This window comes from Ostrea edulis, chromosome 2 (genome assembly GCF_947568905.1).
Source record: "Ostrea edulis chromosome 2, xbOstEdul1.1, whole genome shotgun sequence".
Classification (NCBI taxonomy): domain Eukaryota; kingdom Metazoa; phylum Mollusca; class Bivalvia; order Ostreida; family Ostreidae; genus Ostrea; species Ostrea edulis.
This window is the reverse complement of record NC_079165.1, coordinates 21,597,049-21,612,800: the sequence shown is the minus strand read 5'-3', so window position 1 is coordinate 21,612,800 and position 15,752 is coordinate 21,597,049. Positions and strand designations below refer to the sequence as shown.

The following is a 15,752-nucleotide window of genomic DNA, read 5'->3' as shown; positions in this document are numbered from 1 at the left end:
GAGAAATAGCGCTCATGAATCTTGCTGATTGTTTCTCGCACAAGAACAGAAACTGATTTATCACACAACAGTATTTTTCCTAGGTTCATAACGCGGGTTCAGAAAAACTATATGTACTTGTAACACAGGTTCATAATTATGCAAATTAGGTAGGTCAATAATTCATGCGCCACATAAACAAAACAACATGTCATCCTTTGAAATTATCAACATTGATGGTAGAAGACCTTGTTTTGTCACCAAGGTTGTTCCAAGAGGATTTTGTGTCTTTTATGAAGTGAAAATAATTTCAAGTTTCTTCAAACCATGATGTAGTGATGACTTCATAATGAATTGAAAGCAAAAACTTTGCGACATTCGGGTTGTGAAATAGACAGTAAATTAATATGTGCGTTTAATGATAGTTGTGTGATAAATAGAATGTTACACTCATGCTTATGACATATGAAATTAGTTACCGGATTTTAATATTTCCCTCACCACAGTTCGGGAAATATTTAAATTCGGTATTTCATATGTTATAAGCACTCATTCAAGATCCTCTCTTTATGGTATGCTTTAAGAACATAACTTTCACAATGATGTAACAATACAACACAATGGAATTAGTGATATTGGTCAATCTAAAATTAACACACAATCCTGTACATTTGTGATTATTGAAGATGGATTTTGAAAAAGTAAATCAAATAAAATGCTGACAATTTACCATTCAACGTGTAACATCCAATAAGTGTGATCACATTACTGTGGGCCTTCAGAGTTTTCAACACTTCCATTTCTGCCAAAAAGAACTTCCTCCCTACTTCTGAGGCATCATCTAAACAAAGACACATCTGATTACATACGACCGACAACCAGGAACTGCATACATCAAAAATTATTCCCAAAACACAACACTGATGTTTGATGTACCTAGCATTTTCTTGATGGCCACACGGAGGACATCAGTGCTGTCTGAGTGCTTCCTCATTCTTCCCCTCCAGACTTCACAGTATGACCCTGTTGCGATCAGATCCATCAGACGTACGTCTCTCTTGGGTATTTCCCAGTACTGGCCTAACCGTCTGTACTGACCCTGCAAATACAACCAGAGAGAATCAATTCTCCGAACACATTCCCACAATTCATCATGCAGTAAAATGTCCATCTAACTTGAATTTTCTCTGTTTTACAAAAGATGGTGATTTGTCCCAAAACAGGTTATGGAGGTCACTTAGTGGAAAAAATGGCACATGTACCTAGAAAAGTATGTTTGTGTAAAACAAATATGATATATGGTAAAACACTGTTACAGCAAACACACTTATGAATTCATCCTTACATTAACTTATTGAAGTGATTTTCATTCCCTGTAGATTTAAAACAACATCATGAACTTGTTGGATATAACAATTTATGTTTATAATAATCTGATTAAAATCAGATCCTTTGATCTGCTCACGTAGATTGCTACACAGGGATCTGAAGTAACCCAATAGAGGGACACATCTGCATGACCTTTTGTTAAACCAATCAAATACATGCTGTCAGATTTCTGCCAGTGATGCCCTTGTGTCAATGTACATAAGTTAAAGATGACTGTGCCCACGATCCGAGGTTGCACATCTGTCAAAACATGCAATGTAAATAATGTCTGCATTCCCTGCAGGTTTTGTTTTATTCATCCTGTTAAAAATACCAACGGAGAAGAAATAAAAAAAAATTTGGATAGAAAATTCAAATTGACTGACGAAAGAAAACAGTTGATTAGCAGCACTCTAAACCTCAACATCATTGAAAGAACCGATACAAGTGTGTGCCAGAAATGTTTAGGTTGGACTACAAAAGATGTAAGAATCCTTAGAGCTAAAATACAACTATTCAAATCATACCCATCATTATACATACAGGAACGTAATTGTATAATATTTATCTTGTGCATTTTTTTGTTTGTGAGAATCAAATAAATTTAGCAATACGAAAGTTTTGAAGATTCTTATGCAAATATATAGTGTTATATTGTGGAATAAATTTCGCAGGAGAGAGATTACTGGGACTTGTTCACGAATTAACTGGGACGTCATTATCTGTATGGTGCAATCTGATTGACTGATGGTTCTCATTAATATTCCAAACAAAAGGTCATGCAGATGCGACCCTCTATTGGGTTACTTCAGATCCTTGTGTAGCGATCTATCTGAGCGGATCAAAGGATCTGAATTTAATCCGATTGTGTTCATAACAAATCAAAATTGTTCCTCTTCAGCACTTTGCTATAAGCTCGTTATACTGTATATACAGCATTCCTATATACATGTTTGAACTCTTCACCACATATTATGTCCTTTTGCAGGGTCAAAGGTCAATTAGTGAAAAGCAAAGTTTTCCTTCTCTACTCTACCAAATGTAAGAAAGAGGTTTACTACAGTGAATCATAGCTAATCATTAAGTTTTCATACGATGTAAGAAAGAGGTTTACTACAGTGAATTATAACTAATCATTAAGTTTTCATACAAGTTTATGAGTTGCCCACCCAGGGCCATTATTGTAGTTTGGGAGAAGTTTTCTAGGTTGTTAAAACTTGTAACCAATCCCTTTGTATATCTATACAATAAGATACATTCAAATCAAATGCAGTTGACAGCAGACACTGATGAAAACAAAATAACAAATGTCAAAGCTACAAATCAGAAAATTAACATTGAAGGCCAATTAATGTAGGGAAATACAATTTCTTCACTGCAAGATGGTGGACAAGGGATGTAACTTGCATGAAGTGTGAATTTGTGTATTGATCGATTTGTATTGATCACCAATTCATCATACCATACACAGTGTACAATGATTGTAAATCAATATTAAACATTTAACTTTATAATTATTAGTGTGCAACAATCCATTTAACAATAACATTAATAACAAAGTTTTGTACCTTTTTTCACCCTGTTTATCTCACTTTTTATTTTCAACCACACCATATATACCAACTTTACTCAAGTTTCTCACACAAAAATAGAAATCTGACCAATCAGCAAGGACCCCATCAAGTGTTACATTGTAGACAAAGTTATCTTGATAACTAAAGATGTCAGACTTTTAGTCTTCCCATGACCTTGACATGGTGCAAGTAACATTGAGTTGAGCTAATTGCACACAATCAGGTCAGGTCTAAAATCAACTTCTTTTTCCCTGCTAATCCAACCAACCCTTAAATATATCTCTACCTTTTTTTAACATATTGTTCAATAGATTATTGAATAAACACTGTTTCAGAGTCAACACTTGTATTACTTCATAGCAAACTTATATATATTCAACAGTGGCATCAATAAAGAAATGGGTGTGTTAGAGTGAGACAAATTCCCCCATTCAAGGGCCATAACTCTGCCAATAAATTTTTGACCAGGCCCAAATTCAAAGTTGGCCTGTGTATTCTGGTGATGTATGTTTATCCTGAATTTCAAATAATTCAATTTCCTTTGTAAAAGGCATCTTGATTGGTTCATCAGACTTTATCAACATTCTTTATATTGTATGAACAATGTTGCCATGACGTTGTGCCATATTATTTATATCACGTGTCCTAGGATTGACGGCACAATACATTTGGCTCCTCCATTTCTGTTTTGTTGCTATAACAATATTACTCCACATCATAAAAAATTCATATTGTATATAAAATTAAAACAGATCTTGTTTTTTTTTCAAAAATGAAATCATATTAAAGAGTGAAAGTAATTTTTACTCCTTTTACACAATATGATTAAGATGGGACAGGTTACACATTATATACCTTCATGTGTTGGGTCGGTTTCTTCCTTACCTCCTCACCTCCCCCGTTTGAGATGACGTTATCATCTAACAACTCCTGTTCCTGGTCATCTGTAAAATCATCCTGTACCAGCGTCATTCTTTCTCGGTATCTTCTCTCTCTTGCCTAATCATCACATGTATACACGTACACAGATATTGATATATACATGTACCAAAAATGTTTCAAATTTTGTTTAATCAAATACTGTACATCTTTAAAAAAAAAATTAAGATTACATTCATTTTAAATCTAATAGATGGCATTCTTTTTTTTATACAATGGTTAACAATATTAGATGTGTAAGATTATAATACATCTTTTTTTTTTTAAATTTCAGAAACATACATCAGATAAACTCCTTAAAATCTATATTCCTTTATAGATAAACGTACATGTACATACCCTAAACTTGATGGCCAGCAATATGAAAACAACAATCAGCATAATGGCCAACACCGCACTGACCACTGCACCCACAGCATAGGCAGACACTGAAACAACACAGTCAGTTTATCTTCTATTCACACAGTGCACTCTCTAAGTTTATCACTACAATAATCTTAATTTGTATAACGACATATGACTGTAAAGAGATTCTGTACATACTAAATAGAATCCATATGCAAATGAAATACAAATCCTAGTCCAAGTCCTGTTGACCATAATATACAACCCTGACCCAATAAAGTTTGACCTTAGATTTTCATCTGACTAAATTAAAAACTCTACATCATGTGTCGTGTTAAAGTGATATACAAAACAGTCAAAAAAGATTCAATTCTACACCAATTTCTGAATACTATCCATCTTTGCTAGCAAAAGGTTTGTGGTCCACTCTGCTCCCAAAACGTTATAAAAAAACGACTTGCAAAGATGAATACTATCTAAAACTGAACAAATTTTTTTATGCCAGAGCTTTGATTGAATCTGAGAGTAGAAATCTGTAAATAAGATTCTCAAGATTGATCCTTTCAATAGATTCCTCGAGTAGATTCCTCGAGTAGATTCTGTAGATAGAATTCTGTAGACTGGTACTCACAGCTAATGTCTCCACTGCTGTCCTTGACACTTGTAGATTCTGGCATCTGTCTGTATTTTGGTTTTACAGTTGATACTTCGTTTTCTTCAATAAAACAATCAGGTTATTAATAGATTGAGATAGACTCCCACAAATGGAGACTAAATAGACAACACTGCATGTGCTTGAGTACATATTATGAGATGGTTAGCAATAATACAGATGACAAAAACCTCTCATAATTTTTATTTGAGGGATGCTAGTGACAAAATCTAATTCAGTTCCCCCAATGAGTTTTTCTTGGAAGCCATTTCGTAAACTATGCAAAACTTTACACCTGTTGTGACCCTGCCCTGACCCCAATTGTGACCCTGCCCTGACCCCAGGAGTGACAGACTGAACAAACTTACTTCCCCATCAAGTTGACACATTGTACAGTTCCCGAAACATTCGTCTTTCCCACTTGAACAGTGAGCTCACGCGAGCTCATGCAAAAAATGGTGAACGCACGCAGAGCACACGCTGAACGATAAGCAAATGCAGAACGTGAATGGAGCACAATGTGAACAATGAGAGTAGGGTGAACGCAATATAAACTATTCATTTAGAATGTTTTTGATTTTCCCCTTTGACTGTACTTATTTTAAAATCTGGCAAGAAAAAAGATATATACATTTAATCAATGGATAAAGAATAAAATATACCAGATTTGGGAAACTGCATGTTCTACAGTTCTGAATATATTCAGTCTAATATTCCGTCTAAACAAAGCTAGTGCATTTTGTAAAAGTATACTGAATGTATATTTCACATGAAATAATCACAAATTTCACATCAATTCACGCAGCAATCATAAACAAACAAAACTCAAATTTCATGTGCACATTGTGTACAGCATTACACATACAGATACATGTACATGTATACATGGAAAAGTAGGGGGAAATGCATATTTCGATTCATATTCTATAATATATAGAATTCTTGACCTTTTCATGATAAATCATGAATATTAATGCGTCATCTCAGTATACTATTAGATTTTGATTAATAATACAGGCAGGTATTTATTTTTTTAATGCACGATGTATGTGTAAAAGAAAAGACTTTACTCTAGTAATTAGCACTGTAGTGACATACAGAATTTACAGATGTTATTGTTCAGTTTTCAAAGTATACAAGCTCATGGGTCGGTCGTTTGGGATACATGTAATTAACAAACACCCCCAAAAGGGGTCAAGATCAATGCATTAAACAAACGACATGAACTGTATACGTACCCTGTATCAACACCTTTACATTCCTAAACAGTTTTAAAAGTTTATTTCCCACTTATATAATAGATTAAACATTCAAATTTTGCGTCATTCACTTTATCTGAACTATATCTACCCGAGGCAATAATCCTAGAATCTATGCAAGTTAAAAAATTTATCACTATTATCATTGGTGTGACCAAGAATTGCATCGAGATTGTTCAATATTTCTACATCTTTGATGCAGAAAAAAGTAACTACTGTTCTGAACTACACATAGAATGTTTCAAAAAATTCTATTTGTGAGGCAAATACAGAAACGCTGTGTTCGAAATTAACCATATAAGAGTCTATTTTAAATGACACTAGTCTATGCCAATTGTAATTGGGATAGACCAAATTGTCTATGTCGATTTTCTAGGTTTAAAGCAATAGAGTTATCCCAAAAGTAGATGTCTGATAAGTGATTAACATTATGAGGAAAGGGGAACATTATGGAAATGGAAAGAAAATATGCTTTCTAAGTACATTAGAAGATAATAACAATGTTTTAAATTTGTGTTATTTTTTATTCAATGTTGCGGTCTATGCCAATTCGATGAGGATTATGTCATCTTGTTTTGGCATAGACCTGTGGTCTATACCAAGTTTTAAACCAATTTCGAAAACTGGAAACGTACGAGAAAAACAAATCTATCTTGGTATCAATCTAATCAAAATTAGATCCTATGATCCGCTCATCTACTATCGCTACACATAACCTATGTGTAGCGATAGTAGATGAGAGGATCATAAGATATAATTTTAATTAGACTGATCTTTGTACGAGAGACAAATGATACAAGTTTCATGTTTGGCAAAAGCAGTAAATACATGTACATTTATTCACAATGTTTTTTATAGATATAGACGTAAAATCCTTGTCAAATCAGTTTCAAATAATATCTAGACATGCATGCATATCCTTTTCTTTTCAATTTTAAAGTGGGGGAAATGACTTGTCTAAAATTAAGTTAATAATAATAATTATGAACGTGTTTTTGCCCGAATTTGAAAATGTGAAATTGGATGTGTGAGTTGCCTCTATAACAAGATAAATTCTTTTACTTTGGTGTTCAAAATGACAATGCAAAGACAAAAGACTGAACGTAGAACAAACGGTGAATGCACGGTGAACGTTTTGTGAATGATGAACCCGAAACTGTGAATGGAAAGCACATGGCGAGTGAAAGGAAAAATGGTAAAGGAGAACGCTTCTGGGACTGCATGTACACTTGTGCTTCTTGAGAAGAAAATTTTAAGAAAGATTTTTGCAGATATATAATCTTATCTAAAACTTTCCCAATTCTTTACCACTTGTAAAAGGGGCTTGATCCTTTATGTGAACAAACTTTAACCCTCTTCAACCAAAAATACTTTGAGGAAAAGTTTGCTTGAAATTCATTTTATGGTCCATTACTGGAGTAAAAATTGAAGAAGTTAAAAGCAAACAGTTTTGGATCAGAAAATTTCTGATGAGCTAAACGAGAATTGTGCTTGTTCTTACCAATAACATCTATGAAGACAATTTTGGTATCCGTATAAATTGTATGATTTATCTCATTGTGAACACTGCAGGTATAGTTTCCTGTGTCATTTTTGTGGACGTTGATGATTTTGTATGCTGGATGTGTAGACCTCACAGACTCCTTAACTGGGTCAGCAAGGGGAGTAAAGGTCCACTTGTAATGTGGGTGGGGCTCTCCAATGGCTATGCAGCGGAGGTTTATATGGCTCCCCTCTTCATACACTTTTTTGTATGGATTTAGGATAATGTCAGTCTCTTTTACTGGGACTAAAAATCAAAATTAAATTCAAAGTTAAGTTTTTTAAAGTATGAAAACTTAAATCGAGAAATTTCCATTAAGTTCAAGTATATACATGTAAATATATTCTTTCTACTCAATTTCTATATATATGATATACAGTATAACACACTTATAGCGAATTCATGCTTATTGCAAAGCGATATTTATTCCCATATGAGAGGAAAATAACAAAAATTGAATTGGATAAATTGGTCATAACGAACTGTTTTTCGCCTGCCCTGGAGCTTCACTATAACTGTGTGTTTTACTGTATTATGATATCTAACTTATAAATCAGAGCAGACATACAGTAGACAGTCAGCTTTGGAAGAGTTTGGCAGATAAATCCATTATGCACACCAGGAAATGTCACATGACAAATGTACACATTTCCGTCATCTTCTTCTGTGGCAACCATTGACATACGCGCTAAGGCATAGGTATCGTTTTCAAAATCAACAGAAAAATTCAGTGCTTTGTTGCCATGCCTCCAACTTAGTTTAGCTGGCTGGTTTCCACGGAAATTCACACTGCAGTCGAAATAGGCCTCTTGGTTTATTAGAACACTACTATTGTAGTTATGACAGTGAGGTTTTTCTGAAAGAAATGAAATCTGTTCAACTCTGTATGTCATTTGTGAAAATACACTGCTCAAAACATATTTACTACTCAATTATTGTCAATTTCTGTTCATTTTTTCATGAGCATCCTCAACAGAAAGTGATATTTTTTTCATATACAGTCCACTCCACTTAGATTGAAGTTAGTTATATTGAACTATCTGTTATACTTAAGTTAAAATAAATCCCCCGGTAGCAATGTTTGTGTAGTTCAGCATTGGTTATATTGAACTTTATACATGATGAACAATTTAGGTCGGTCCTCTGAATTTCATTACATCCGGAGTAGACTGTATTCCTTTGTGTAGTTCAACAACATTGTTATTACATTTCTAAAATTATTCACAAAATTACTGAAAAAAAGAAACCTTACCAATCACATACAGTTCAAATGATTTGCTATTAATGTTGTTAAGTGTACAGGTATAAGTTCCGGCATCTGAGAAAGAAATGTTTGTCACATGAAGCGTAGTGTCAAAGTCTGTCTTGTAGCGACTATTGTTGAACTTGGTGGAGGATGCTGGTAAAGCTAACCCGTTACTGTAAACTTCATGTATCGTCCGAGGCAAGCTTTCCCCTATCCCTGAAAAATTATAAATTTGACAATTTAGAGATGATCTATAAAAACGCCTTCCAAACAAAAATATTTTACTCCCAAACTACATGTATTACATTGAGGTGTGTGGGGGGAAAGCATAATTTCTTCACATATATATCATAAAGAAAATAAGAAATCCCTTGATAAGAAGTTGCATAAAATCATTCATATTAGCTAAAATTTGGAAAGAAATGTAACAGCAAATGTACAATAGTGGAATAATTTGAGATTTTTCAGCTTTTCATCAAGAGCAAATAACTCATGAAAAAATTACCAATCCAAACACTTAACAGTATTTTTCACCAGCAGTCAACTAAAGGTACTTCATATGATTCTTAAATTATTTGCTTTGATTAATTTCCTTGTGTAACAACAATTAAATTCATTGAAATAGTGTTCATTCTATTTCATGTTTATTATCTATTTTTCTATTACATAACACAATTTTGCTCATTTTGGGCTTGAAAACTCATTAGTTCTATTCATAATGTACAATTTTATATACAACACTGATTGAAATGAATACTTTGCTTAATCATATTGTCCAGATTATTATACAAAATATGCATGTAGTTTGATTATCATTTTCATAAAACTTTAGTTTACATGTATGCAATACATAGAATTAAATTTACCTTTAACTCTAGAAAATAATTTATTTCAAATAAATAAATAATGATGATAATCAATAATCCCCAAGTTTCTGAAATCTACTGGTCCAAATGTATTGACCACCAAAAATTCCTTTGGACTGATAAATGGTTAAAAAAAACATTCATTGTTCAAGCTGGTAAAATCATTCAAATGAACAGTATATACACAATAGGAAACCTATTTCAGAAACTCTGTTTTCCTACCTGTAAAATTCCAGACAAGTCTGTATGGTTCCCCAACTTGGTGAAGATTGATGACAACTTTGCCATCCTTCAACAATTTACAACTGAGGGACACATCCTGTTGAACAACTGCAGTGTGGTTGTAAGGGCCTCTCAATGTTAATAGGCTCACTGCTACTGTAGAAACGAAACATTTCAAATATTAATTATTGAGTGTCACTGGATTAGATGTTTAAAAATCTGTAAAAGAATCATTGAATGGCGTGCACACTCAATGGGATACGTCTATAATCAATGAACTGAATTCAAGTCAGCTATTTGAACAATGAAAGATCCATTGTACTTTTCATACATTGCAGTGGACATTTTAAATATATACTATGGATAGAGAGTTGATATCTGCTCTCTCTCTCTATCATATTATTGCAAAAGTAGGTGACATTTTAATATGTTAGGGATGAATAAATAGATGAACAATTCATAAGATAATTAATGGAAATAGAAGATGCATGCAATATACTTCAATAATATCTGCTACAATGTACATATTGTACATGTATATCATGCAATTTAAGACTCAAGTTAGTTTTTCTTTTCCCTCATGAGTTTGAGGTTCAAGTAATGAAAAATGCAACAGCCATAGTCCTAAGAGATTTTCCAATAATCATCGCTTTGGAGAACCTACATGACAAACAAACTCAGAAATGTGCAAATGTTAATTAATCAATTATGCACCCAGGTAACAAGTGAAGGCTTCACGGCCCTATTGTTTCATGTGTGTAAAAAAAAAAATGCCTATACCATTCTAGTTCATCTAACAATGATTGCAAAATGATATGATATATTAATGGGTGGTTTGTTCAGGACCAGTATTAAAACAGGAAATCAATATGTTAATGATGGAGAGTTCTAAAACAAGAAGTAAATGTATTCTCTTTTATGTTAAATTAACCCAGAACTAGACCTGCAGCTACACCATATTACTTTGTATTAATCAACGGCCAGAATTACACAAGGACCACTGCACTGTATGTAATATTATCAGACAGATCCTCTGTGTAAATTCGTACAGTATTATAAATAACAATACCTGTACTAACATGTCTAATGGGAGATGAAATGGATGGTGTGCTGAAAAACTTCTTTTTCTAACAACATGCATAATAGTTACTAATATATATTTTTACATTAAAGAAAATGTACAGTATTCAGACTTTGTTGACATGTGCATGCACTAGCCGATTTTCACATTTATTACCTTTTTATATTTAATTTTACTATGTAAAATCCATGAACATTCTCTGACACATATTCTGCAATAGACTAGAAACTGGAGAGTGTCTTAGGAATGCATTTAATAGGCTTGCACATGTTTTCTGTAAGCATGCTTCAATATGGCTTCCAAGCTAAATGAATCTATAGGTTTAAAAGATTAACCTCAAAGTAAGAATACTTTCAACAGTAGGACATTAAAATATTTTTAAAAAGCTGTTTATCAGTACAGAAAAGCGAAACAATTTTTTTTTAACGAGATTATAGATCAAAGAACAAAACCAAACATAAAGGAAAAAATTATACAAAAAAATCACACCATATTTCTAAATTACATTATAAAATAGAGGTACACTGAATCCTATTGATACCATGAGGTGATAATTAAAGACAGTATTCAATTGATATACTCTGTACCAATATATGTATCATACTAGACTGCACACCTTTCATATTCATTGGTCCCCATTGAATTTGTTTAATTTGTTAAACTCATTGCTTCCTAGCTGGCGACACCTATCAGTCAATAAACTGGAACAGAGCAAAGATCTCATTCTAATTACATTGACTTTCACTATGTTCACTAGATGCACATGATGTAGTACACAGCATCACTCCTCATTCTGACCAGTACAGGTCAGAGTTCTGGTTCCATGTGTATGAAAACTCATTACTGAAATGACTTTCATTCAAAACAATCAATGCTTCTCTGTTCTCAATGTCCAGTGAATAACCTTGGTAATAAGTACATCGAAAACACAGAAATGGGCTTCATTGATTATACAAAGTATTATTCTAATTCATAACAAAAATTTATATAAGCTTCCACTGCAGCTCATTTAGAGACACATGAAACAATCAAAAAGTCAATCCTGTGTGTTGTTTGAGTAAAATGAAGTTTTTCATGTCATACATGTACCGTACATGTATGTTTGTACTTGAAAACAATGCCCTAATGTCATCAATGTAACAGCGTAGCCTTGCCCCTTCCTGCTCAATTTTGGACAAAGTTGATGACATATTACGTGATGAGAGTGGTGAATGTTAAAGCATATATAAATACGTATACTGATCCTGTCATTTTAAGAGAAACTAAGTTAGAGACACAGGCACTCGACATTTTAAATATCTATAATAACAAAATTGTCTTCCTGTAAACATAATATTATGTTTACAGGAAGACAATTTTTTTTATCATAGATATTTAAAACATCGATTGCCTGTGGTTAGAGATTTATTGGGCAAGCCCCTCTGAAATGAATACTTTTTTTTCCAATTTCAAGTCAACATTTAGTAAACTTTTATGTATTAAATGTATTACATGGATTTTGAAGGATACATTTGCATAACATAGATATAATTTCTGATCATAAATAAATTTTGTTAGGCTATAAAATAAATTTCAAAATGGTTAAAATTCATATGATTTCATTTGAACATGTTGGACATCACTTACAATATTTGGACAAGAGGCCCACAGGCCTTATCGATCACCTGAGTACTAGTGAAAAAGTATCACTAATCTCAAGGGCTATGACATCTAGAAAAAATATCCTGTTCTGAATATCTAAGATGAATTCTACTGTTCACCTAAAACTTCAATGCCCTCAAAAGTGGTGGCTTGCATACACTGATGAAAGGCTTTACATAATATGATAGGTGTGTTAACATTAAAACATTAAAAGATATGACTAATTTGGACCCATCCTAGAGTCAAGACCCTGGGTTTTGAAATACACCATTTTTTGTACATCCTTTTCTGCTATTCCTAAGTATGCATTTAGATTTTATACAGTATCAGCAAACTTACACATAAATACTATATACAACATTTGGCCCCATCCTAATACCAAAACCCCTACCCCTGGGATCATCAAATTTACAATTTTGATAAACGACTACCTTTTCTTTCTAAATATCCATTTCGTTTCAATAGTATCAATAGCACTAAAGGAGATGTTATATAAGTGTTTTACACATAAACACTATATAGTAAGTTTGACCCCACCCTGAGATCAGAACCCTTAATTACCTCGAGGATCATGAAATTTACAATTTTGGTAGAAGCTTCCTTGCTCATCATTACTATTTCTCTGCTAGATGCCCAGGAGTAAAGAAGATTTAAAAGAAATACACATGTACATCAATTTTACAGTTTTTATCCCAAAATTAAGGCCCCTTAGGGTGGGTGGGGGATCATGAAATTTACAATTTCCAGTCTCCTTCACTTACAGATGCTACATACCAAATTTGGTCAAGATTGGCCCAGTAGTTTCTGGAAAGAAGTTGTTAATGGACGATGACTGATGCAGACCAATTGCAATAGGTCACCCGAGTTTACTCAGGTGACCTAAAACACAATTTTTAAAAATATAAAATTCACAAAGATATTTTGAATAAAAATATATACAATTACATGCCATATTAAAGAAAATTACCGTGTGCCAAATAAAATATCAATGTAATGCATTGGTGATTGTTTCATGTGCCGTTTTGTTCCTTGTTTGACATAACAATTAGATAATCTTTCATGTCATACTGTAACTGCCTTTATCATTATCCAATGTGACAGATTTTGCTGATTTAATAAATATGTATCATTTATATTTCTTCTGTATATTCATCTGTCTGAACTATTTAGTATTAACTAGAGAGTGATCTATTGGATAGATAGTAGTTTCTGACATTTGGAACAGCTGTCTATTGGACAGGCAACAATTACATATTCCAGCAAATGCAGCATTCGCTTCAAATTCATATAACATATTTAGCGGACAACAACAGACATGGCAGCTTCAGTATGTTCAGTAAGATTCCAAAACCTCCAGGAAGGAGATCTGGCTAATTTTCTTGAAAATAAATACCTTAAAAACAAATAATTCAATCAAAACATCAATGAATGTGTTGATGGCATACTGATTATAAAAAAAATATTATTTTCTTCAATTCTGATAAGTTACCATTCCTGGAAATGATAGAATGTCCAATGTATATTGTTTGCCAGATTTAATCATAATTAACAGCCACACCTTTTAATTTAATAACAAATGATTTGAATATAATAGAATTGGTAACTTAATAAACTTTCCTTCTAAGTACATGAACACGTGTACATTATGTAATCAAACAGTTATTAAATGTCCGATCAGTTAATAGATCACAACATTTTCCTTTTGGTGCTCTCAGCCGCTAAGCAACGAAACACACTGAGGTAATCCCAGCACCTCAGGGAAAAAATACTCAGGTCTATTGACTGATCATACATTACGTAACCATTATACTATTACACATTCATATACGACACTAAATAGGAAATGTATGGTATAGTAAATACTTTCCATACTTTACATAAAATCTCATATTACACTGAATAAGTTAATTGTATCCATTTTGAAAAAAAAAAAAAAAAATACAAGAATTTCTTTTGGATTCTATAAAGACCATTTAAAAATGTCCATGGACCTGAAATCATTATAAACTAGCTGGGTCAGTTGATCCTCAAAAAATATTGTCAAACTTTCACCATCCCTACCCCTTGACACCATCTTGATTGCTACGTGTGGTTAAATAAATACATTATTTTGTTTAATCATTTAGCAACTACACTTGCAGTCTTCGAAGAAAAGATGCCAGTAAATCAGATTTGGGCTTCTTAAACAGAAAACAAAAATCAAAACATCACGATGACAAACAACTCATCAAGTACTACTACTAGGCTAAACGAGAAGTAAATTAAAACCTCAATGTTATATATACTATAGATCACTTTATGTTCACAAGTCAGACAGGGCCAGTGCTTCTCAGTGTACTTGACTCCTGATGATGACCCCATGATTGAAATGGGAGTAATGAAGTAGACCTAATCTGAATAAAAAATTGATGGAGAAATTATATTAGAAAAAAGAGAAATTTTAACTAAATCTTGAATTGTTGAAAATACAAACTAAAAGGTAGGTGTTTGATTTGGGTTTGTGATTTTTCTTCAGTTTTAACAATCCACCTATGGAGCCTGAATGAAAAAAACAAAACATCACGATGACAAACAACTCATCAAGTACTACTACTACAGCTGCACTAGGCTAAACAAGAAGTAAATTAAAACCTCAATGTTATACTATAGATCAGTAGATATAATTTGTCGTAATATCACAATATTTTCCAGTGTATTCGAGAAGACTCTGTGGGCTCTGCAATTAGGGAATCTCCTCAATTATATTATCGATGAGAATCAAACACAATAGCATGCATTTTCGTAGAGATGGGCCGTGAAACTAGCCAGGCTTGGGTCAGAAGGTTTACAAACACTGACATTTACAGCCTAAACAGGTTAGCTGCCTGTGCTCTCCTTCTGTTGAATCTAGTGGGATCAATAAGTGAGCCTTTTTCTTAATTACAAAAACAAAAATACTCTTACCTGAACAAATTGTGGATATCAGAATTAAATACGTGACCATTTCCTCAGCAGACGATTCAACTTCTTTTCCCGTGCGGGGTATGTCGGATTTTAG

General features: G+C 33.0%; 1 protein-coding gene across 6 annotated transcripts in view; it reads right to left on the bottom strand.

The window, feature by feature from the left end:
- The window catches only part of LOC125681667 (fibroblast growth factor receptor 3-like), a 26,128-nt gene extending 10,376 nt beyond the window's left edge, over positions 1-15,752 (bottom strand). Inside the window, exons 1-10 of one of the 6 annotated variants that reach the window (XM_048921840.2) lie at positions 15,659-15,752; positions 9,994-10,149; positions 8,912-9,121; positions 8,228-8,515; positions 7,618-7,905; positions 4,837-4,920; positions 4,200-4,288; positions 3,777-3,920; positions 916-1,078; positions 710-820 (exon numbers count right to left, since the gene is read on the bottom strand). In XM_048921840.2, the coding sequence (XP_048777797.1) occupies positions 710-820; positions 916-1,078; positions 3,777-3,920; positions 4,200-4,288; positions 4,837-4,920; positions 7,618-7,905; positions 8,228-8,515; positions 8,912-9,121; positions 9,994-10,149; positions 15,659-15,698 (1,573 nt within the window). In that variant the 5' untranslated portion in view covers positions 15,699-15,752. Of the gene's footprint in view, positions 1-709; positions 821-915; positions 1,079-3,776; positions 3,921-4,199; positions 4,289-4,836; positions 4,921-7,617; positions 7,906-8,227; positions 8,516-8,911; positions 9,122-9,993; positions 10,150-11,690; positions 12,141-15,658 lie in introns of those variants that run through there. The other 5 variants (XM_048921843.2, XM_048921842.2, XM_056156403.1 and 2 more) reach the window with 5 other exon arrangements.